At 44.7% G+C, this 25,959-nt stretch overlaps 1 protein-coding gene across 1 annotated transcript in view; it reads right to left on the reverse strand.

Annotated features, from left to right (window-relative positions):
• ephb3a (eph receptor B3a) overlaps positions 1–25,959 on the reverse strand; it is a 96,721-nt gene that overhangs the window by 48,757 nt on the left and 22,005 nt on the right. The window contains exons 3-6 of the mRNA XM_080440676.1: positions 24,346–25,018; positions 16,830–16,985; positions 7,222–7,557; positions 2,172–2,296 (exon numbers count right to left, since the gene is read on the reverse strand). Of these exons, the coding sequence (XP_080296802.1) occupies positions 2,172–2,296; positions 7,222–7,557; positions 16,830–16,985; positions 24,346–25,018 (1,290 nt within the window). The remainder of the gene's footprint in view (positions 1–2,171; positions 2,297–7,221; positions 7,558–16,829; positions 16,986–24,345; positions 25,019–25,959) is intronic.

Raw genomic sequence — 25,959 nt, forward strand, 5'->3', positions numbered from 1 at the left:
TGTGATCTTGTAGATCGGCTATTTTCAGAGTGCAGCCAAGTGTAAAATCAGCCATTACGACGGCATCGAGGCACCGGCAAAAGCATTTTTAGTCAACCAAATGAACTGTAGATTTAGTCGACTAAAATCTTATGATATTTAGTCGACTAAAATCTTATGATATTTAGTCGACTAAAACTAGACAGTAAAAAAAAACAGTAAAACATCTCAGATGACTAAAACATGACTAAAACTAAACAGAATTGTATTCAAAAGACTATGACTAAAACTAAATCAAAATGTGCTGTCAAAATCAACACCGCACCCGCCACGACTGGATTCCCTCCCCCGAACACGGGCCACTTGTGTTCGTATACGCACGGCGATGGATTCGAACCCCTAGACTCCACCGTGTTGGGCAGATACTTTATCACTGCGCCACCCGAGCGACTAATACAAACACAAACACTTTATACAAGGTTGTGTTTCTATGATATTTTCAGCTCAAGTTTTATTCCATCGCAGAGAAACGTTAGTTTTAGTTTTTTCTTGCTTCTCTGGGGACATCATGAGAGGACTTTGATGCCGAGATCACAGGTCAAAAATGAATGCTAAACGACTTCGGGGATCCCAATTAATACAGTACGTCTCTAATTTTAGGCTAAATCTTTATTTGTCATAAAACAAAGTGTCGCAGCTGATGGATTTCAAAACCTCATAACAGCTTAATTCGTACTTTGTTCCATGTGGCGCTGCACACCGATAATCGCCAATCTACGCGCTCTGTTTTCGGTGCGAGACACCAGAGTGCAACTACGTGTAAATCCGGCTTAATCCGTTCATCTGGTCTCACTGTTTGCTCTCTTCCTGACATGTTTCTGTTTATGTAACTAGAGAACTAATGCCTGTTGCAAGTTCCTTCTGATGTGTCAGAGAGAAAACACAAACACCATGCAACATAAAACATGTAAAAGGACAATTCACTAATAAATAGCTTGACTGATGGGAGCGTTCAGATATGAACTAATTAGCTAATGATTACTTCAGTTCGTTAATCCAGTGGTTCTCAAAGTGGGGTATGGGGACCCTCAGGTTTCCTTGAGGGGGTTCCATGGGGTCCCCAGCTAAATGACTGATAGTTAGGATTACCAAATGGACCCTTACATACTTTGTAACAGGCTCTATGCACAGCAGCCATATTATCACTTCCTTCACAGGTGTTACCAATGATACTAATGAAAGCTCTGTTCCATTTAGTGTAGCACAGTGGTTCTCAGATCTTTCAGATTTTCACGACCCCCATAACTCTGAGAGTGTACAAATGGAACCAAATGGATCCATTTGGTAAGGGTCCATTTGGTTCCATTTGTACACTCTCAGAGTTACACACCCGTAAGGGGCCATTTGGAAACCCCTAAAGGAACCATGAGGGTCCCTGGACCACACTTTGAAACCCACTGATGTTTCCAGTGAGCCAACATGCACAATATCAGCACCCTGACTCTGTTTGACCAGCATGGAACAGAGCCTTCATTAGTATCATTGGTAACACCTGTGAATGTCTTCACAATATGGCTGCTGTGCATAGAGCCTACTCTGAGTACAAGCTGAACCATATGGACCCGTACACTCTCGGAGTTATGGGGTTTCCGTGGCCCTAATGTATATCGTCTCTGTCGGGTATAGAAACCTCATTATGACCAAAACTGTTTCAGGATTCAAATTCAAAAGTAGCAAAAGTAGAAGATCTACAAGCTCCAAACTCGTCGCTTCGCGCCGTGTTTTGGGCTTGTAGATCTGCTGCTTTTGATGCTTTTGTGGCCCGCTGTAGTATGGTCAAGTAGGGCATTCATTTGATGAAAAAACACAAATAGTTAGAATATGGAGATAAGAGGTTTCTTCCCAACAGCAACAATATGCTAATTTGGCGTATTTTTGCACGACACTCGACATACAAGGTTTCTCCCCGACAGCGACAATATTTATATTACTGTTGTGAGCTATTGCTGTTGGGAGCTTAAAGATTGGCTAGTTTTTTTGCAGTGCACGACACTATCGTATGAGAAATTAGGCCCTTCGTTTCAGGAATAAACCTAAAACGTTCAAACACAGTATGGAGAATGATACAAGGTTTCCGCCGGCCGAACAGCAACGATAAATAACTGCTGGCAGGCCGGTGTCATCTCTCTCACCCTCTCGTAGTATTTGATCTCGTAGTCGAGGATGACCCCGTTGGGCTTCTCCGGGGGCAGCCATGACAGACTGAGCGTGTCTGCGGTGGACCTCATCAGATGAACGGTGGGCACCGCCGACGGCGCTGGAGATGGAAAAACACATGGCTGGTTTAATAAATGGCAAGCGTGTCATTCCAGAAATATCACGTCAAAAAGGTTTCGAAACAAATGGTGGGTCGCTTTGTTGTTTTTTCAAAGGGCAGCAGCGGGTGATTCAAGTCCTAGAGATGACAAAGGGAAAAGTTTGATGCACTACGCACTTTGAATAAAACTATACTGAATGATACATTCCTAGGCCGTGACAGCCCCCTAAAATAGATTAATATCACACAAAACAGGACACACTGGCAAGCTACAAAAGATACAAAACTACAAAGCCACCCAGTATGTCTGCACGTCCCCGAGTTGCGGTTGAAGAGTTCGGCAACACGCTCGTTGATGTCATGTAACGTGCGTCCTGTGAGCGAGCAACATATAAAGGAAAATATAAAGGCTTGGCTTAAAAACAAAAGGGAATTAACTGGCAGGTGGAAGTAATTAGTTTTTTCCGCCTCCATTACAAACAGGACTTGTTTGGAGAGAGAAGGTAAACGATTGCTCGTTTTGTAGCTTTGTAGCTGCTAGTGTGAAGTTGAAGCCAGCTCGACTTTATCTTGTAGCTTTGTACCTTTTTCGGGCGTCAGCTTATATGTTCATGTGGCTGGCTTCCATTGAAAATGAATGGTAGCCTGTATTTTTTTATCTGCTAGTGCAGACCCCCAAAATTCATGCTGCGGACCCCTATCTGAAAATATTTTGAGCCAGGGATTTACACGATTTGTTTACAAATATTTTTTTCAATAAAAAAACCCCCAAAACAATTAAGACGGCCGGCCCCTTCAGCGCCAACGGCGTACAAATAACCGCTCCGCAACGGTTTTTTGAAATTCTTCAACCAAACTCCAACCTCCCACGTTTACAACAACCTTGCAAAAGTTTGACCTTTTCCAGCTTCTCCGGAGCTGTGTTGTCTCTAAATCATCTTAATTGCCAATCATTGCCAAGGGCCAATAAACACCCATTCAGGCAGATATAGTAGTGGTGGGGCTAACAGCGAATGAAACGAGTGTCTTTGAAAAAGGTGCTGACCAGCGTGGACAGCGAGAGTGAGAGATATTAAGTGGTAGACGCTGACGAGGTGACATTCATTAAGAAAGATTAGAACGTTATAAGATAACGTGCGCTGAGTGCTGATGGCGGGGGATGTACACCATAAATTCGCTCACTTTGAACAATAAACTCTTGAAACTGAGAGGTATCGCATATTGCGGGCCTCTTAATGACTGTGCTCGGTTGATGTTTACAGACCGTAGTAATAGTTAGGACAGTAAAAGCTGCCACCGAGAGTGACATTGACTGGGGAAAAGAAAGATTTACCAAGCGTCCCGTTCGATGGCTGGACGTTAAGTGTTATTGATTGACGCAGTGCTACCGATCAGCTCTGCTTTGTTGGGATGGCTCAAATGATATCGACTTGGTGTTTTTACGATGCCGGTTCTCAACGTCGAGTTCGGGGACCACCAAGGGTCCAAATATAGACCAGTAACAGGTCTGTAACTCAGAGTGAGTACAAATGGAACTAGAAAACGGAAGGTTCCTGGTTCGATACCCGGCTCCGCCTGGGTTAGTGTTGAAGTGTCCTTGTCCTTGAGCAAGACACTGAACCCCTAACTTCTCCCGATGAGCAGGTTGGTGCCTTGGTTTTTCCTCTGTCGTCGGTGTGTGAATGCGTGTGTGTGTGACCGGGAAAGCGCTTTGGATAAAGACGCCACATTAAGGCACCATTTACCAAATGGGGATCCGTGGACTAATGCAAGTCAAACTGGGGCTGTTAAGGAAATATTGGACTGTCAAATACTGATTTATCATTTAATGATTGTATGGGAGACGTTATTTGACTATGATATTCCATTCCCTCCAAGCCCACACCATTGCGACACGATGCCCTGAAAACTTGCCTTTGATCTGAGTGGCCTGAGGTGTTACTCCTTTTGTTAGGGAGATAAACCAGCTGTCTGTGAGGGCGTGGTTTTGAAAGGTGAAATAGTCTGGGTGTGCTTTGGGACAGAGCGGAGCTCAGGGTTCATGCCCTCTGGCGCTTGGGTGACAGGACAGTATAGGCCTGTCACAATTATCATATAATCGTCTAATCGCAATCATTTTATATAATCACAATTATTTTTTGCATAATCGTCATAATCAATTCCATGTTAAAAAATGTCAGATATTTTCAAAAAGTAAAAGCAAAAATAGTGGAAATAGCAGATCTATAAGCTCAAAACGCGTCGCATCTGAGCTTATAGATCGTCTATTTCCACTATTAATGACTATTTTTAAGTATAAAGTAATTAAATATGTGTTATTTGTCATATCTACCCCTGGGCAACTTTTGTTTACGAAGGCTAAAAGCCAAACAGAAATGTAATTTTTATTCATAATGTTCCATTCATTTTCAACGACATAGATCGGCTTTTGTAAAATGTTCACAAAAGCTCACAACGCGTCGCGATGCGACGCGTTGATAGGCTATCTTGTAGATAGGCTATTTTCTTTTTTTTTCTTAAATTTTTTATCCCGCGATTTTTGTAACCCATTTTTTTCACCCAGTGCCAATTTCCTAAGTGATCCTGGGCGCTACACCAGCCCTACACCAGCACCCCACAGTAGGGAGGCCAGGGCCGAGCTCATGCTTCCTTCAGGCATGAGAGCCAACTGACCTTCTTGTCACCTGACAGGGGGGAGTTTCCCTGGTTGGACGTAGCGCGTGGAAGGAACACGTTATTCCAACCAGTTCCCTTCCCCTCCATCAGGCGCCCCGGCTGTCATGGGGGAGGCGGTATAGCGACCAGGATTACTACATGTTTTTGTGACGGTATTAACTACCCTAGGAGACACGGGGAGAACATGCAAACTCCACACAGAGTAGGCCCTTTCGCCAACCCCACCTAGGGTATGGGCGCTGATGACGCGGAGGAGAAGACACGCCCCCAGCGCCCACAGCGTCCCCGGCGGGAATCGAACCCAGGACCTTCTAGCTGTGAGGCGACAGCGCTACCGACTGCGCCACCGTGCCCCTGAGATAGGCTGTATAAAATAGGGCTAAAGTGGTAAATGTATGTTTCATAATATCATACTTTATATCTGAAAAGTAACTAGCAACTAAAGTTGTCAAATAATTGTAGTGGAGTAAAAGCACAATATTTGCCTCTAATTGTAGTGGAGTAAAAGCACAATATTTGCCTCTGAGATGTAGTGGAGTAGAAGTAAAGGTATTGGAAATTGGAAATACTCAAGTAAAGTACAAATACCTCAAAATTGTACTTGAGTACAGTACTTAAGTAAATGTACAGCCGGAATGTAGACGGCATCCGGGAGCAGTTTGGGTTGGCGCCCCAGTCTGTGTCTTCCGTGAGGAAGAAGCCCAACAAATCCACGGTGAGGCCTTTAAGGAGGGCCATTCAAGCAAGCCGCAAAGGGAGCCTGCAGTACCACCACGGGCCAAGACACCATCACACCAGAATGAAATGTTTGGAGCGGGGGAGTCTGGTGCAACGCTCAGGTCCTGGACCTGGTGAGACGGAGGAGGAGCCCGGCCAGGAGGCCATCCACAGAGCCTAGCCCCTCCACGTACCAGAGACTCTCCTCTCCCCCATTCCTGGCAGAGTAGTTTCGGACAAGCGTATTGAGTGGCCCTGTCTTTCCCTATTTAGGACTGACCGTGGGTAGCTACCTGGGACATAAGTCGGGGCTTGATCAACCCTGACTGGGTCACCTGGGCGAGGGTGTATGTTGCGAGACCCGAAACATCCTATGACCCCAGGCTACAACACTGATGATACGTCCCAGGTGCATCCATGTGATGTTTTTTCGTTATAGTTACTTTCCACCACTGTAATAAGGACTGTCTATCTGCCACCCTGACATGTACGTGAAGGTCGAATACAACACGCAAGCAAGCTGTGACACTTAAACGGAATGTTACATTATTTGTTACACTGTTTGTTTTGCTTACTTTGCGACATGTCTGCTAGTTTCATTGTTTCATTGCTACTTTGCAGAAGGGCGTACAGTTTTTATTCAGCGTTCACTATAGTGTTCACGTGTTTATAGGATGATGTATTTGCACCGTATTAGCCATAGTACTGGTGACAGTAGATTTATATTGTTGTCTGTTGACAATGTGTTGATCTGTGAGCCCAGCCCACCTGCTATTTACAGATATAACTGCCAGATTACCGGCAGCTTATGCTCGACTCAGCTCCTTCAACTCTCTGGAATAAAGGATTCTGTGACTGGTATTATTTCCATAGTGTCGAAGCATCTGTGTCATTTTTTGATTTGAGCTAAAAAGCATTATTTTACACTTTGGGCTATTCAAAAATAGCAGATATACAAGCTCATAGCGTGGCACCGAGTGCCGCGCTATGAGCTTGTAGATCTGCTATTTTTGAGAAATTGTGAAAATTTGTGCAAATCATTGAATATATATATTTTTTCAAGCGAACATTTACTTAAGTAAAAGTACAAAAGTATTGGTATCAAAATGTACTGAAAGTACCAAAAGTAAAAGTACTGAAATGTTTGAAAATAGCAGATCTACAAGCTCACAACACGTCGCAATGCGACGCGTTGACATAGGCAAAAATCGCCTATGACGACTGAAGTGCCCTTGAGCAAGGCACTGAATTCCCAACTGGAGCTGCTCAGTGACCAACAGTATAAGATGTGTGTGTGTGTGTGTGTGTGTGTGTGTGTGTGTGTGTGTGTGTGTGTGTGTGTGTGTGTGTGTGTGTGTGTGTGCGTGCGCGTGCGCGTGTGCCCGTGTGCGTGTGTGTGTGTGTGTGTGTGTGTGTGTGTAGTGTGAAGCAGAGCGCTCCTGAAAAAGATAATTTGTTCTCAGCGAACCTCCCCTGCGGGTAGAAAAAATAAAACAGGTTGAGAACCAGTGTTTTTATGCCATGGAACTGACCGGCTTGGTTGGTGGTGATGTTGACAGTGGAGTAGCTGGGGGCGGTGGGGCTCTTCCCGGACACTCCGTTGACGGCCTGCACCTCGAAGCTGTAGCGGGTGTGCGCCAGCAGGTTGCGGACCACCACCTTCTTCTGCCGCAGGCCCAGGCGGCGCGGCGCGATGTCCACGTTGTCGTCGCAGCGCGTGCACGGGCCGAGGTCCCGCGTGCACTTCTTGCACACCACGTTGTAGACCAGGTCGCTGCGCCCGCCCGTGTCCCCGGGCTCCTCCCACTCCAGGGACAGCGAGGTCTCGTTGACGTTGGAGATGACGCTCTGAGGGGCCAGGGGCACGGCTGGAAAGGAAACGCAATGCAAACAGGGGGCTGTTACGACAAGGACATTTTTACTTGATGGTTATTTGTCGTATTATTTGTTAGTTTCAGAGGTCACATGAGGGAAGGGGACTGAATAAAAATGACTTTTGTACTTTTACTCCAAGCCAAATTTTGACTTAGTAACACAGTATGTCTACATTGTGGTATTACCACCCCTGCCTTCCAAGCAGTTCATTCAGTATTCTCATTGCTTCCAATACGGCAGAAAAAGAAGCATGGTCTAATAATCTCCTGTAAGAGGCTGGCACATGGCACTATTTCATGTACAAAAGAAAGGCTTTACAAAAAAATAATCCTATTGCTTTTTAGATAAGAGCATTTTACCCCCCTACAAAGAACTATAATAGAACACTTTCAGTGGTGTAAAGTAACTAAGTACATTTAATTAAGTACTGTACTTAAGTACACTTTTGAGGATTTTTTACTTTACTGGAGTATTTCCCATTTTCAATACTTTTACTTCTACTCCACTACATCTCAGAGGCAAATATTACACTTTTACTCCACTGCAATTATTTGAAAACTTCAGTTACTAGTTACTTTTGAGATATATGTTATTATACTATAGAACATACATTAACCACTTTAGTCCTATTTTATACCTAGGCTATTTGAAAATAGCCGATCTACAACGCGTCGCATCGCGACGCGTTGTGAGCTTGTAGATTGGCTATTTTCAAACATTTCAGTACTTTTACTTTTGGTACTTTCAGTACATTTTGATACCAATACTATTGTACTTTTACTTAAGTAAATGTTGAACACCAGACTTTTATTTGTAACAGAGTACTTCTACATTGCAGTATTGATACTTTTACTTAAGTAAAATATTTGAGTACTTTTTCCAACACTGCCCCCCACAAAGAACTATTCGAACACTTTGTACATCTCAGTGAAAATTCCAAGGATCATGCACATGAACTTGGAGTAGGAGATGGGTGAAAAAAATACAAAATAAACATCCTTTGAAAACACAGATAATATAAATCAATAAATCATCATATTCATAAAACGGCAAGAGGAGTATAGGATTTTATCCGTTTCAAGGCAAACATAATGCCGATTTCAGGCAGCCATTATGAAGAAATGTCCCCCTGCACAAAGACTCGGCTACGCATAAATAGCAACATAAATAGTTATACACGCCGCCGACGGTCCCCGCGCGAACGCCTCGCCGCTATCACAGAACCTTGGATAACCCATTAAGACCTGCAGGCTGACTCTAAAAAAATAAGTCTTTGTTGCTATATCGGCGGTGCTCAAACATTTTCATGTCAAAGACCCCCAAAAGCATATGTATTTGGCTGCTGACCCCCCCCATCTCAAAATAAGTTGTTCCAGGGCAAAAATTGCTTTAAAAATATATATATTCAAAGATGTGCACACTGGTGTAGCAGAGTGTTTCCAGTGAGCCAACATGCACAATATCAGCACCCTGACTCTGTTTGACATGAATGGAACAGAGCCTTCATTAGTATCATTGGCAACACCTGTGCAGGAAGGATGTTTAAAAAACAGCAGAACTACAAGCTCGTAGATCTGCTATTTTTTGGATAGCAGCTAAAAGTATAAAATATGGCTAAAAATCTAAAAGGACACGGACGCTTTCCCGGACTGAATGGGATAATGGAGCGTGAGGAATGGCAGCGGAATTCATTTTCTTGTATCAGCACACCCACAGGGCCGCCCGCCGCGTCTCAATAAACACTCCTGTAGTTTTGACTAAAGAGCCTCGCGACACTAAAAAATAATACGATCACCTCTGAGGGGCGACAACAAAGTTTTAGGATCAGCGGCCGATCGCCTTTCATCCTATTAACTGAGGGAGAGGAGCGAGGGAGTTGCTCTCTCCTTTAACCCATTAAGGCCTGGAACGCATCCGTGTCATTTTTTCATTTGAGCAAAAAAAAAAAGCATTATTTTTTAATTTAAAATGTGTGCAAACTTTAAACATATTTATTCTTTCAAAGCGAACATTTGTATCTCAAATCTTTGCTTCTGGGGGATCCCTGGAACAAATTTTCACGATAAAAATAAATAAATAGCAGATCTACAAGCTCATAGTGCGGCACTCGCTATGAGCTTGTATATCTGCTATTTTTGAATAGCCCAAAGAAAATAAAAAAAATTACACAGATGCGTTACCGGTCTGAATGGGTTAAGAGCGTTCCGCTGGGGGAACGGAAAAATCCATCTCGTCTCAGTGAAGGGAAGGACAGACGCCACGCCAACGCGTGCGCGCAGCGCCGGCTCGACGGTGCGAACCGGAGGCCAGTGGTACGATGGACAAAGTACTGGGGGTTCTATACCAAAGTATAGATACTCCCGGTTAACTATGGTTACTCAGCTACAAGTGAAAGTTGCTCCGTCAGATTTGTGCTCGAGTTAAATACTTGAAATTGAAAAAGATATATATACTGAAGTATTCAAAAGTACAAATTACAAAGTACATTTTATTTTGAATGTCAATGCAATGCTGTGTTTTTTCAAAAACCTTTTCCAGAAATATTCAAAATCCACAAGCTCACAGCGCGTTGCATCGCGGCACGTTGTTGTCATTGGTGGAAAGTAATTAAGTACATTTACTCAAGTACTGTACTTAAGTACAATTTTGAGGTATTTTTACTTCACTGGAATATTTCCATTTTTCAGTATTTTTACTCCACTACATCTCAAATATTGAACTTTTACTCCACTACAATTATTTTAGTAACTTTAGTTACTAGATACTTTGTAGATTTAGATTATTATTACAAACATACATTATCCCAAAATAGCCGATCTACAAGTTTACACTGCGTCGTGTTGCGAAGCATTGTAAACTTGTAGATCTGCTATTTCAAAAGATTTGAAAACTTGGCACATTCTGCATAATGAGCACTTTCTACTTCTGGTACTTTAAGTACATTTTGATACCAATACTTTTGTACTTTTACTCAAGTAAATTTTGAATACCAGACTTTCACTTGTAACAGAGTATTTCTACACTGCGGTATTGATACGTTTACTTAAGTAAAAAAAAACACCACTGGTTGTTGCGTGAGCATGTAGATTTCACAAATTACAGTACACTATATTTGAAATAGGACTATAGGTGGTTAATTCATAATGTACCTTTTCCCTTCCTAGAAACGACACGGTACAACATTTGTCTTTGAGAATGTACTGGAGTGAGCTCAGTTCGGGGCTCTCCCCAGGCTGGCAGAGGGAGAGTAGCGCCCAGGATTACAGCTTAGGCATTGGCACTGGGTGAAAAAAATAAGGGTTACAAAATCGTGGAATAAAAAAGATTTAAAATTTTTTTTAGTGGAGTGAAAGGTATCCAATCCGCGAGAATACAAACACTCATGTAAAGTAACGAGAGAGACCCAAAGTAAATGTACTTCATCACATGTCCACCACCGCCAAAGGCTTTTCAGGACGTCTCCCGTTCCTCCTGCTCTCCCACACACAGATCAAACCACCCGTCCGTACAGTTCAGCTCCGCCGCGGCTGGCTGGCCGCGAGCGAGCGAGGGGCTTCTGTTCTGCTCGCCCTGTCCTTTCTAATTAGGCCGACACCGCTTGGAGTGGAGCCTCTTCTAACCCAATGAGACCTGGAACGCATCTGTGTCATTCTTTTTTATTTGAGCTAAAAAAATAATCATTATTTTACACTTTTGGCTATTCAAAAATAGCAGATCTACAGATCTGCTATTTTTGAAAAATCGGGAAAATGTGCGCACATCTTTGAATATATATATTCTTTTAAAGCAATTTTTTTTAACTCAAATCTTTGCTTCTGGGGGGTCCCTGGAACAAAATATTTTGAGATGGGGGTCCGCGGCCAAATGCATATACATTTTGGGGGTCTTTGACATGAAAAACTTTTGAGAACCACTGACATAGGAACATGTTTAAAAAAAAAGAAACTGTTAGAATTTAGAGGACATTTTGTGGAATCGGAACCTCAGGCCTTAATGGGCTAATTGGACACAAGCTATAACACACACTGGCACACGCACACACACACACGCACGCACACGCACGCACACACACGCACGCACACACAAAAGCACGCACACACACACACACACACACACACACACACACACACACACACACACACACACACACACACACACACACACACACACACACACACACACACACACACACACACACACACACACACACACACACACACACACACACACACACACACACAGCCAAGCTGCCAGCCGTACTCTATGGCCAGGACTCTCATATAGTCCAACATACAGTAGTACCACGAATACACAGCGGTAGGAAAAAGTACTCACATTTGTTCACAACACTGCAAGGTAGAAATGCTCTGTTACAGGTAAAAGTCCGGAATTCTAAATTTACTTGGTAAAAGTACAAAAGTATCGGTATCAAAATATACTTAAAGTACTCCTTATGCAGAATGTCCCATTTTACACGTTTTCAAATGTATACAAATCTTTTGAAAATAGCTGATCTACAAGCTCACAATGCGTCGCAAAAAGTAACTAAAGTTTTAAAATAATTGTAGTGGAGTAAAAGTACAATATTTGCCTCTGAGATGTTGTGGAGTAGAAGTAAAAGTATAGCAAATTGGAAATTACTCCAGTAAAGTACAAATACCTCAAAAGTGTACTTAAGTACAGTACTTAAGTACATTTCCTTACTTTCCACCACTGCGAATACATTGGCACAATTTCTAGATTGAGTGTGTGTGTGTGTGTGTGTGTGTGTGTGTGTGTGTGTGTGTGTGTGTGTGTGTGTGTGTGTGTGTGTGTGTGTGTGTGTGTGTGTCCTCCGGGCTATGGTCGATGCCTACACCCCTGCCCGACCACTTCGGTCTGCCACCTCGGGGCGACTGATTGCCTCGTCACTCAAGGGTCCTTCTGGCCGATCCACACGGTCACGACTCTTTTCTGTTCTGGCCCCACAGTGGTTGAATGAACTTCCCACTGATGTTAGGACAGCAGAGTCACTGCCCATATTTCGCCGCAGACTGAAAACCCACCTCTTCAGGAAACACTACCCTTCCTCTCTGCCTGACCTACTTGTTGTTAACTAGTTGTACGAACGCTTGTTTTCTATTGCTGTATTGTTTATTGGATCTTGTTTAGTCTATACACTTATTTGTTTTAGCTCATGCTCATTTGATTTAGCTATTTTGTCTCATCTGTTTAAGGAAATAGGTAGCTGATATATTGCACTTTTACCTTAGCGCTAGGTATACTCTTGGTTGCTTGTTTTTGCAGAAAATGCACTAAAGACTTCTGGTGATTAGTAGTTTTCGTTCCCTACCTATGTTGAATACACTTATTGTAAGTCGCTTTGGATAAAAGCGTCTGCTAAATGACTGTAATGTAATGTAATGTAATGTAATGTGTGTGTGTGTGTGTGTGTGTGTGTGTGTGTGTGTGTGTGTGTGTGTGTGTGTGTGTGTGTGTGTGTGTGTGTGTGTGTGTGTGTGTGTGTGTGTGTGTGCTTGTACATACTGTATCGTCTCTGTTGGGTGGAAACCTCATACACGAAAAGTTAGAATATGGAGATAAGAGGTTTCTGCCCGACAACAACGGTATGTGTCTTGCAGTCTGTGCTATCTGCCTGCATGTCTGCCTATATGCAGTGGTGGGAAAAGTACTCAAATGTTCCACTTAAGTAAAAGTATCAATACTGCAATGCAGTAAGGAGAAGTCCGGAATTCAAAATTTACTTGAGTAAAAGTACAAAAAGTATTGGTATCAAAATGTACTTAAAGTACCAACAGTAAAAGTATTAAAATGTACTAAAAATAGCCTAGGTATAAAATAGGGCTAAAGTGGTTAATGTATGTTTTATAATATAATCATTTATATCTGCAAAGTAACTAGTAACTAAAGTTTTCATATAATTGTAGTGGAGTAAAAGTACAATATTTGCCCGTGAGATGTAGTGGAGTAGAGATATAAGTATAGACAATTAGAAATACTCCAGTAAAGTAAAAGTACCTCAAAATTGTACTTAAGTACAGTACTTGAGTATATGTACTTAGTTACTTTACACCACTGCCTATATGTACACAGTTTCCCGCGTGAGCGTGACAGTGCACGGGGCCGTGTGTGTGTCATTTAGTGCGGTGAAAAAGGGTCTCTTGTGTGTGTGTGTGTGGGGGGGGGGGAGGAGGGGTGTGAGAGAGGAGGAGTGAGGGTGGGGCATTTCACACGGTCAAGGCCGCGTCACATGTCGGTTCCCATCAAAGCGCAATTTGCCCGTGCGCTGCTGCGTCTCCGGGAAAGCCTGCCTGTCTCCGCATGGAGAACAAGAAGCGGGACAGCGAGGTCATATAGCGTCAGTCACAGAACCACCACAGACCTATAGTTATCAGAGAAACGCACTCTGTGTTGGCATTTTTTACGATTTTCTTCCACACACCCCCCGCCGATAAATGTGTGTCCGGTGAAGAAGGGGAAAAGGCTCTGGAGTCAACTCTCTATCATACTTTATATCTGCAAAGTAACTAGTAACTAAAGTTTTCAAATAATCGTAGTGGAGTACAATATTTGTACAATATTTGCCCCTGAGATGTAGCGGAGTAGAAGTAAAAGTATCGACAATTGGAAATACTCCTGGAAAGTAAAAGTACCTCAACATTGTACTTAAGTACAGTACTTGAGTAAATGTACTTAGTTACTTTACACCACTGCATGCTAGTGATGATGCACTTTGTCAATGAAAACACTCATGGGACAAATCAATAGATAGAGCAGAAGCTGTTAGGGTTAGAACTCTTGCCGTGTGATCTGTGTGGTGCTTAACCACAAACTACAGTGACTGACCGCACGAACCCTAGCATGTGTTTTGTTTCAATGCTCCCCTCCCCCACACACACATTTCTGTGTTGTCACCGCTGTTGTATCCTACCGACTCACCTGCCGGTGAGGAGCCCCCCACCGGGAGGACGTAGAGCCTTCGTCCTACTCCTCCCGCCTAACGCTCCCTGCTGACAGGTGCCGCCCCAGCCCGTAGGAATACGTGCAGTGACAATTATCACCCTCCCTGCCTGGCTTCCCTCCCCCGAACACGAACACAAGGCTCTATGCACAGCATCCATATTATCACTTCCTTCACAGGTGTTACCAATGATACTAATGAAGGCTCTGTTCCATTTAGTGCAGCACACTAGCCTGGTTCCAGACCATAGACCCCGCCCACTCTCTGAGTGGACTGCTCCTCTTGGTCTGGTGTCATAATGTGAGCCTATGGCTTTTCACGGTCGAAGAAAAACCTGTCAAATCAGAGTCGGAGGTGGGGGTGGTCTAACGACAAGCCAATCAGCGAATATCTGCTAAAACAAGCTGTGCGATGACATCAGATGTAGGCGGATCCGTGGATCTCTTGTGATTGGTTTAGGGACATTTGAATCCCCTCCCCCTGGTAATCGCGGACACTGCAGCCAATGTCAGCCTGAAGCTACACGCAGCTTCAGGCTGATAATCAGGCTAGCAGCACACAGTAGTTCTCAGACGTTTTGATTTCCACGACCCCAATAACTCTGAGAGTGTACAAATGGAACCAAATGGACCCTTACGGCTCCATTTGGTTCCATTTGTACACTCTCAGAGTTACACACCCGTAAGGGGACATTTGGAACCCCCTGAAGGAACCATGAGGGTCCCTGGACCACAATTTTAGACCCACTGGTGTAGCAAAGTGTTTTCCAGTGAGCCAACATGCACAATATCAGCACCCTGACTCTGTCTGACCAGAATGGAACAGAGCCTTCATTAGTATCATTGGCAACACCTGTGAATTTCTTCACACTATGTCTGCTGTGCATAGAGCCTATTGCGTTCGTGTGTCAGACGCCCGACAAAGCCGGATGCACCGCGGTGGATTTGAACCCACGGCCTCCGCGTGGGCTAGGCCTAGCATTCATATAGCGTCTAACAGATGGTGAAAATAACCGATCTCCACTTTTGGCCGTTTCTAACTAGCCGAACATCACAGACATGAATGCGTGATTGGGTCAGAAACTCAAGGGTTGCGCTCGTGATTTATATTGTTTTACTTCTGGAAAATCTGGCAGCAACGTATCAGCGGACTGTGTTAACCTATTAAGACCGGGAACGCATCTCTGTCATTTTTACATTTCTTTGGCTATTCAAAAATAGCAGATATACAAGCTCAAATGAGCTATTGCTATGAGGACAAATTTATCAAATCTTTGAATATAAATATATGTTTTAAAACGAAAAATGTTAACTCCGATCTGTGCTTCTGGGGGTCCCTGGAACAATTTCAATTCAATTTTATTATTTTGGGGGTCCTTGACATGGAAAAATTGGAGCACCACTGATATAGCAACATACTGTTAGGATTTAGAAAACATTTTTAGATAATGTGATGTGTATTTGGCCACGGACCCCCATCAAAAATGTTTTGTTCCAGGGACCACCCAGCAGCAAAGATTGGAGTTGCAAATGTTCGCTTTAAAAAATACATATATTCAAAGATTTGCACATATTTTCCACGATTTTTCAAAAGAAAATAGCAGATCTACAGGCTCATAGCCGCGCTATGAGCCTGTAGATCTGCTATTTTTTTGAATAGCCAAAGAAATCTAAAAATGACACAGACGCTTTCCCGGTCTTGAGGGGTTAAAGAAAGGTTGTCTGATAAGGTAACCTCTATGATAATCACTCTCCGACTGATTACAAACACAACCAGATGGCAATTAATTAATAGTGGGAGATAGTGCACACAGACGTTGCCCACGGTTGCATCTGTCACCAGAAACGCTTAAATCTCTCAGAGAAAAAAATTATGTATTGTCAAAACAACGTTGAAGGAGGTTGATGAAAACAAACGTTTCAGAGATCCAGGTGGCAAAAAATCACCATTCCAGCTGGTTCGCGAAGTGGGGTCCTGTTGGGGGGGGGATGGGTTCCCCAAAATGTGTTAAAGCCAGCACAAAGCATTTTCAGATGGGGGTCCGCGGCCAAATATATATCCATCTGGGGGTCCGTATTGGCATGAAAAACGTTTGAGAACCACTGCTGTAGAGTGTGTGTGGGGTCTAATGCACTCAAAGCGGAGCTGCGTCGAGTATGAAACAACGCATCGGGTAAAATAAAAGTATTTTGTCGTCACAGAACTTTCAGCTCGGTTTGCAGGCTAAGCTGAAAGAACGTTTGACTTTAGTTTGAAGCTGTAGTGTGTGATCTGCTGTAGAGTGGTGGTGCACGGTGGTCTTACTGGTGCAGGCGGAGTCTGGCGGGTCGCTGTCGGCGCGGTAGAAAGCGGGCTGACAGGGGCAGATGTTGGCTCCCCGGGCGCTGGAGCGGCTGTTGAGGGGGCAGGTAGAGCACGATCCCTCGCCGTACTTGGATTTAAAGGTTCCAGAGCCGCAAGCTATAGATGTGAGAGAGAGAGAGAGAGAGACACAGAGAGACACAGAGAGAGAGGGAGAGAGAGGGAGAGAGAATAACAAGAATTAATTGGATAACATATCCAATGTGAGAGTGTGTGTGTGAGAAATATATCAATATGTCAACCAATAACGCATACCAAATATCAACAACGTTTTAGAAACCGCAACCAGGGCCGTGTTAATGCCAGAATGCGCCCTAGGCAACCACCAGTCTTTACAAGCACCTTCACAGAAAAACAAGGGCAATGTCGCTTACAATAAGCAGACATGGCAACCAATTATGACGCGTTGCAGAGCCTTTTTTAACCAAACACGCATCCTTTCCACATCCACGCCCCCCACCATATATGAACAGAGGTGCACGCCCACAATTCAGTCTAAACACATCCCACAAATGGACAGGGGGTTTCTTTAAAATGAAACCGTGTAGAACTTGTACAACAGCAACCCCGTCCCCCGTCCCCGTCACTCCTAGAGCACAACAGCTCAAACAATCTGACTGCATCTGAACAACATTGAAAACACAATGTCGAATGTTAGAAACAGCAAAGAGGTAAAGCCAGGGTCCTCGTCTCCTCGTCTAGCTGCCAGTCCTGGCGGGAATGCCCCGGCCGGCCCTCCGGCGAGAGCTGCTAGGCCGCTACCCTCGCCCTAGCATGCGGTGGTGGAAAAAGTACTATTTTACTTAAGTAAAAGTAGCAATACCTACCAGTATGAAAATACTCTGTTACAAGTAAAAGGCCCGTGTTCAAAATGTTACTTGAGTAAAAGTATATAAAGTATTGGCATCAAAATGTACTTAAAGTACCAAAAGTAAAAGTACTAAAATGTTTGAAAATAGCAGATCTACAAGCTCACAACGCGTCGCGATGCGACGCGTTGTGAGCTTGTAGATCGGATATTTTCAAATAGCCTAGGTATAAAATAGGGCTAAAGTGGTTAATGTATGTTTTATAACATAATAATTTATATATGCAAAGTAACTAGAAACTAAAGTCTTCAAATAATTGTAGTGGAGTAAAAGTACAATAATTTGTCTCTGAGATGTAGTGGAGTAGAAGTAAAAGTATTGAAAATTGGAAATACTCCACTAAAGTAAAAAAAAAAAAAAATCTAAATTGTACTTAAGTGCAGTACTTGAGTAAACGTACTTAGTTACTTTACACCACTGCCTGCATGACACACCACAACTAAGCAGTGCCCCCAAGCAGACTCCGATGCTAAGTTCTATCCCTGAGGACCTGTCTACAAACGCATGGCTGGTGACATCCTGGAAGCAGAGTGGGAGTTGGCCGGGCCCATATGTATCCACCATTATATATCCGAGACCCGGGAGATGGCTTTTTTGCAGTGGTGTAAAGTAACTCAGTACATTTACTCAAGCACTGTACTTAAGTACAATTTTGAGGTACTTTTACTTTACTGGAGTATTTCCAGTTGTCTATACTTTTACTTCCACTCCATTACATCTCAGAGGCAAATATTATACTTTTACTCCACTACAATTATTTGAAAACTTTAGTTACTCGTTACTTTGCAGATATAAATTATTACATTATAAAACATACATTAACACATTGAATGCCAGTCGCGTAGATCTACGCGAACCTATTTAAAGCCGCAGCGTGCCAGTCGCGTAGATCTACGCGAACCGCCGATTCCCATTGAAATTGCCCCAGGTGCACTTTCCGAATTTTTTTGATCCATTTCCGTTTCCGGTTTCCGGTCGGAAACGGAATTATTCGGGTTCCGTTTTTTTCGATCGTATCCGCTTCCTGTCTGGGATCCTGTTTAAAACTCGATTTTCTCGGTTGTTGTTTTTCTCCTCGCTGATCACTGTTTAGCGTTGATCGGCTGTATCTTCAAGATGGCGGCTCGCATTTGGAAACTGTTTTCGCTGGCCGTTTCTCACAGATCCGCTGTGTGTTTAGAACCAAATGAACGCGCACTTTTAACTTATTTAGCGAGGTCTGTGGCGACATGAAAAAAACAAAAAAACAACAATAAAACGCTGGCACTGGTGAGTACATTATGAGATTAAACTCTGGCATGGAATGTGTTAACCACTTCAGCCCTATTCTATACCTAGGCTATTTGAAAATAGACGATCTACAAGCTCACAACGCGTTGTGAGCTTGTAGATCTGCTATTTTCAAACATTTTAGTACTTTTACTTTTGGTACTTTAGGCACATTTTGATTAGCCTGGTAAACCCCCTCCCTCCGGAAATCTCATTTGCATTTGATTTCAGGGAGGTCTGGGATTGCGCAGGGAGTAAGCATGCCCGAACACTGCGTGTCCGAACCAATCAGCGGCTGCTAGGGGCGGGATCATCCAATCAGCTGCCTAGTAGCTTGAAAAAAAGAAAAACTGTCTGTCATCGATTCTGCGACCGAAGTCTCAGATGGGAAGTAGGCTGTGAAACAAATGTGTGTCGCAAGCTTCTTCCATTTGACGGTGTCAGGTTACATTTTGATACCAATACTTTTGTACTTTTACTCAAGTCAATTTTGAATTCCGGACTATTAATTGTAACTGAGTACTTCTACATTGCAGTATTGACACTTTTACTCAAGTAAAACTTTTGAGTACTTTTCCCACCGTACTTTTCCCACCGTTATCCTTCCCATGGCTCCTTCTTTGTTTGTTTGTGTGTTTGTTTGTTTTTTGCTACTCCTCGCTGTATATCTTACACTACTTCTCTTACTGTATCTGTACCTTAACTGCTGTGCTGCCTCTGGTGACTGAATTCCCCCCCAACTGGATCATTAAAGGTGCATCTATCTAGATGGCAATGAAGCAGAAGATCTACCACCCCAGCAATAGGCTCTATGCACAGCAGCCATTATTATCACTTCCTTCACAAGTGTTACCAATGATATTAAGGAACCATGAGGGTCCCTAGACCCAAATTTTAGACCCACTGGTGAAGCAGAGTGTTTCCAGTGAGCCAATATGCACAATATCTGCACCCTGACCAGGGCCGCAGGAAGGGTGGTGCGAGCGGTGCGGCCGCACCGGGCCCCGCAATTTTTTATTTAATTTTTTTTAATGAACAGAATCACATTTATTAAGAGTTATAAAAAGAAATAACCGCAAATAACCACCAAAAACTCGGAAATATCTGGGGGCGCGCGCGCACGCGACTTCGCACCGGGCCCCGCATTTCTCCCAGACGGCTCTGACCCTGACCCTGTTTGACCACTGACCAGAATAGAGTACAGAAGTCCTGACGTCACTCGTTCATCCCCTGGTTCGTAAAGTAATTTGGGTCATCTTAGAATCGTCTCATATAAGAATTGTGGTCCATAAATAAACAAACTGTCTCTGCGATATTGTCAGGGAGGAGGTTCTGTATCGTTTATGATAGTCAGTCACTTATATTTGATACAGTCTGTTTCTGGCAAAAAATGTACTAATTCGGCGGAAGTAACATTATCGTTTTCTCACCGTCAGTTGATGCTTCATATCCATAAGAGTCAAACCGCCGGGATCATTTGTTTATTTTTGGAACACAGTTCTTATTTGACGCGATATTAAAGACGTCTATGTGAATTCAGAACGGGGGTGGAAAACCACAAACCAGGTAGGATGTGTAAATTACGTCAGACTTCGGTGCTCTATGGAACAGAGCCTTCATTAGTATCATTGGTAACACCTGTGAATGCCTTCACAATATGGCTGCTGTGCATAGAGCCTATTCACTAAGAAATAGCTTGACAGATGGGAGCATTCAGATATTAACTAATTAGCAAATGATTACTTCAGTTCATTAATCCAGTGGTTCTCAAAGTGGGGGTCTGGGGACCCTCAGTTTTCCTTGAGGGGGTTCCATGGGGGTCCGCAGCTAAATGACTGATAGTTAGGGATTACCAAATGGACCCTTACATGGACTCTGTTTGACCAGAATGTGAACAGAGCCCTCATTAGTATCATTGGTAACACCTGTGAATGTCTTCACAATATGGCTGCGCTGTGCATTGAGCCTATTGACCCTGCTGAACGCCTACATATTGGGGTCGGCTGCTTCAAATCGCCTGTGAAGAACACCACGTAATCGTCACCCGCCCAGCCCCTGTACAGACCACCTCCAGACGGCCGGCCTCCTCCAAGTGGGACCAGAGACAAGGGCGTGGCTGCACGACACCGAGTTGGGACATCTGATGACGATGCACAAAAGAAGAAGATCTAGTCTAGCATAAGATAAAGGCATATTATGTGCTCTCGGCTTTCATCCTTTCTAAGAGGCGACATCAATCTTTCCAAAGGAGCGCAAAGGATGACAGGAAAAGTTCCCAAGTGAAGTGGAGGAAAGGGACGAGGAGGATGAAGACAGACTGCTGACAGTAGATTGCAGTTGTCAGACAAACGGGCGTAGAGAAGGCTTCGTAGGAAGAAAAAAAAAAGGGATACACCCCCCAAACCCATCAATCAGCGTCTGGTTTTAGGGCTGGGCGCTCTTGGCCACATCGCTGCATACAAACAAGGCCCGCCATCGCCTCGATAATAAACCAATAAATCAGTTCAAAAACGCGAGACGTCAAACTTGGCGCGAATTAGCAGGGAAGATCTGGAAGGAAATATGGCCAACGCCGAGTAATATGTATCCAAGTGGTTAATAAATCAATCAACGCAAATGGTATCGAGCAAAAGGTTGGCTGATACGTTGGGTTTTAGGAATAAACCGGCATAAGCCTTGACCAAAGGGGGATTCAGATAAAGGGGATTAGCAGTAGAGGTTCTGGGCGTATATGAGCCTCCCCGAGCCACAGATTTCCACTGTTTTCCCACATTCCTGACTTGTGGCGTAAAAAAAGCGAGGCTCTGGCAAACATCTGTTGTATCAGCACGAGGGCTCATAAAACCCCGGCCGGCGGGATACAGCGTGATTAACTAGTTAGCCAAAGAGCTCTTTCAGTTTGAACTTAAGTCCCATCCTAATTCCCTGGAATGCCACTTTTAGGGAAATTAGTGGAGCTAATGGCCTGCATTGTATAGCTCTGGAAAATCCGACGCAATAAATAAACAGCCGAGTGTTAGATAAGATGAAAACTGTGTTTTTATTATCTTAATTCACCAGGACCTCCAGTCCCTTAACACGCTCCTCTGATCTGATTTATGCTCGTCTATTACGCTATACGGCGTCTTATTTTGTTTGTTTGTTTTCCTGGCCCCATCGCAAAGGGTGCTGAATCACCCCTCTCTCTCCCCCTTGTTTTAATCCATTAACCCCATTGGAGGGCATGATGATTTGTCTTTGTTTGATACATCAAAGATAGCCCTCCCCTGTATTACTCACACCCCGTTCCCCTTATCTCTCTCTCCTTCTCTCTCCTCCCATCTCTTCTCCTATCCTCTACCCGTCCCTCCCCTCTCGGTACGGCGGGGGCGGGCGGGCGGGCGCGGGGGCCGCGGTAAGGAATGAAACGTCCCGGTGATTAATGTTAGCATGGCACTGTTGGCTCGCGTCGGTCTGAGCAGTGTTAATGAGCGCGCGCCTGCCTGTAGATTAACTAACGGGAAGCCCGCGGAGGAAATTACACTTCCTCATCGCCGAGTGCCCGACTAAAGCCCGCCCCGAGAGAGTCTTTCATCAGGCGTTTGGGGGGGGGGGGGGGCGGGCAGGCTTTTAACCTTGAGCCGCCAAATGGCAACGAACGAGCTACTCCGCCGCGTGTTCGACACAAATTTCTCACGCCCAGGTGAGAGAACGCTTCCCCCCGCCGCCTGCTTTCGTGTAGTAGCTCAGTGTAAGTGCCAAGCCCCCCCCCCCCCCCCACCCCACCCCACCCAACACTCAATTCTTTCTTTCTCCGCTCCCTCCCTGAGGCTGTTGTTTTTTTTTGTCCCCGCGCTTTGGCAATTCACACCCCTTTTACCAACCATACTATCTCTACCTTTCCCCTCGCTTTCTCTCTCTCTCTCTCTCCTTCCAGTATCTCCCTCTTGCCTGGCCTCCCCTCCCACACACTATCTCCTGTTTCCTCCTTTGCACGTAGTATCTACACCGTTAGCTCCCCTGTTCCTGTAGCTGTGCTATCTTTCCTCTCCCTCCTCCTCCTCTCCTGTCCTGGCCAGCAGCTCGCAAGTATTTGTATGCCGCTGCTCTCCTCAAACACCTTATTAATTCATACTCTCCTCCACCCTCCTTCACCCCCCCATTCAGGAGGCAACACAATAAATGCGGAGAAGACGGGGGGGGGGGGGGGCAGACTGGAGGGGGTGGGGGGCGCTGGGCGGGGGGGGGGGCGTCTTGTGCTGAGCATATAAAGGAGCCTCGGTTAAACACAAGTCAAAACGCCTCTTAAATACACTTTACCCTGGCACCGAGTGTCGTCTGCAGATGGCTAAAAAGAAACCTGCTATGCAGGTACACGGGAGCCCACGGGAACCATCCGTCCCCGTCCCCCCCAACCCCCACTCCGTCCTCTCTCTCTCTCGTAGGCTCTTTTCCACTATACAGACTATTTGTCGTATTTCACGGGTTCTGGGTTTTTGTTTCCATATACGCTACGGCTCCGTTTCAGATACGGTTCTCAGAACCTGAATTTATTGGGCAGTGCTCAGGAGGTGGTGCTGACCAGTGTTGCCAGATCTGCTTATTATAGTTTCCCCCCAAGATTTTACTTTGCGATGCGACGCGTTGTGAGCTTGTAGATCGGCTATTTTCAAATAGCTGATGCATATGTTTAAAGTGCTCATGTGGCCCATAGTCGCTTCTTTTGGGCTTGTTTTCCTAGACCCGGTTGCTTGTTTCTCTCACAGAATCTGGCAACACTGGTGCTGACCCTGATCTCTGGGAACCCAGAAATAAAATAAAAAACTAGCAAAAATAGCCGATCTACAAGCTCACAACGTGACGCGTTGTGAGCTTGTAGATGGGCTACTTTTTCTTTTTAATGAGTTTCTTTAATGACATACCTCCCTCTTCAGTGGTGGTTCTGGTTTACAAAAACACCTCTTATCTTCATATTCTACGTTTTTGTGTTTTTTTCGTAAATGAACGCCCTACTCGATCATAATACAGCGTCGCACAAAAGCATCGAAAGTAGCAGATCCGCAAGCTCGAAACGCGGCGCGAAGCGGCGCGTTTCGAGCTTGGAGATCTGCTACTTTTGAATCTGAAATCTGAAAAGTGAACAGTTTTGGACGTATGAGGTTTCCACCCCGACAGATACGTTATAATGGAAACGTAAGCCAATGTTGCAATCAGCTGCAGCTGTTGAGGCCGTGCTCAAACATACGGACGGACGGACGGACGGACGGACAGACAGACACACACACACGGTCAAATGTAGGAGTGGTTGGCACCACTAAAAAAAAAAACATCGCAGAACTTACCCTGACACTGGGTGTCATCGGCGGACGGCTCGAACCCCGCCACGCAGGTGCAGGAGCCCACGGGGACCATCCACTCGCCGTCGCCGTTGCAGTAGAGCTTCAGCGGTACGGACACCTCCATGGCGTTGGACACGCAGGCGCCCGGGGCGATGACCAAGGAGGTGGCCTCGGCGCCCGTCGCCGTCTCGGGGAACACGGCGAAGTTGGCGATGGTGGTGGAGCACTTCTTGAAGAACACCCGGACCGAGATGAGCGACATGCAGGCGCCGAGGTCCTGGAAGGCCAGGTAGAAGCCGGCCCGGGAGAGCGGGCCGAAGCTGCGCACCTTGGTGTTGATCCGGCCCGCCTCCAACAGGGAGAAGCTCTCGTCCGGGGCGATGGTGTCCACTTTAACGTACGGGTTCTCCCGCCAGAGCGGGCTGGCCTCCGTGGCCGTGTCGCCGTCGGACTCGTAGTAGAAGAGGTTGAAGGTCTCCTTGCACGAGCCGGGGATGTTGGGGATGCTGGCGCAGTCGCGCACGGAGAACTTGAGCTCCACGTAGACGCGGAGGACGCCCTTCCTGGGGACGAAGTCCGTCCGGAGCCAGTTGTTCTGGTTGGGCTGCCGGACGTTGCACACCTGGTAGGTCCTGATGGGGCTCATGGAGTCGTCGTAGCCGCTCACTTCTTCCCACTGAGAAGGAAAAGCGACAGAGGAGCGTTATGACGTTAGCGTTAGCCAACTGAGGAATCGTCCCTTTTTGGAAACTAAAAGACGTGTCCCCTCATGAAGGACCACAACGGAAACAAGCCCCTGGGGGCTTTTTGTGTTATCCTTTTAGCATGACCTTTGACTGTACCACCTGTACTGCTAATAGTCATGTTAATAAAGTATTCAATCAATCAATCAATCAATCAATCAATCAATTGAACCGATAATCGTTATCGTTAAACCACTTAAACCCTCAGTAAACTGAACCTGAGTTGTCTCTGTACTAGGATTGCTTTTTTTCTGGAGACACCCGGGCCACGTGTCCCTTATTTGAATTTCAGGTATTGGCAACCCAATTATGAACAGCTGATGATGAGAGAGATTGCAAAATGTCATACAATACACAAGGGAAGTCTGCATAGTATAATCCTCAGCGTTAATTTAACTCAGAGTGTTTCGCGCTATGAAATGTATTAATTAATTTAAAACCTTTATTTATTTTTTTACTAATTAAAGTCTGTGTCATTTGTATTCCTAGCTAAGCTCAATAAACAGCTCACCCCCTAGGAATCCTAATATTGAACGCAGAGCGGCCTAACCGATGGTGACAGTCAATCAAACATAGTGTTCAGATGACTGGAACACAAGGCAAAATTCACAGTGGGTATGTGCCACACATAACCCCTGTGTGTGGGTATAATTTGCTGTTAAATTGCCTGTAATTGCATGAATCAACAAGAAAATTCCAATGATTGCACACTATTAATAGAATGTATTTCGCATTAAGGCAGATTTCACGCGTTATGCCCATTTGTTTAATGGAGTCCATTCAGTTGACCAAGGTTTGAATAACCTCTAGACTTATCATTAATTACATGGGATGCTACCAGACTAACACCCACTGCAGCTGGTAAAACTAAACA

This window comes from Gymnoscopelus braueri (genome assembly GCF_963280865.1).
Source record: "Gymnoscopelus braueri genome assembly, chromosome: 10".
NCBI lineage: Eukaryota > Metazoa > Chordata > Actinopteri > Myctophiformes > Myctophidae > Gymnoscopelus > Gymnoscopelus braueri.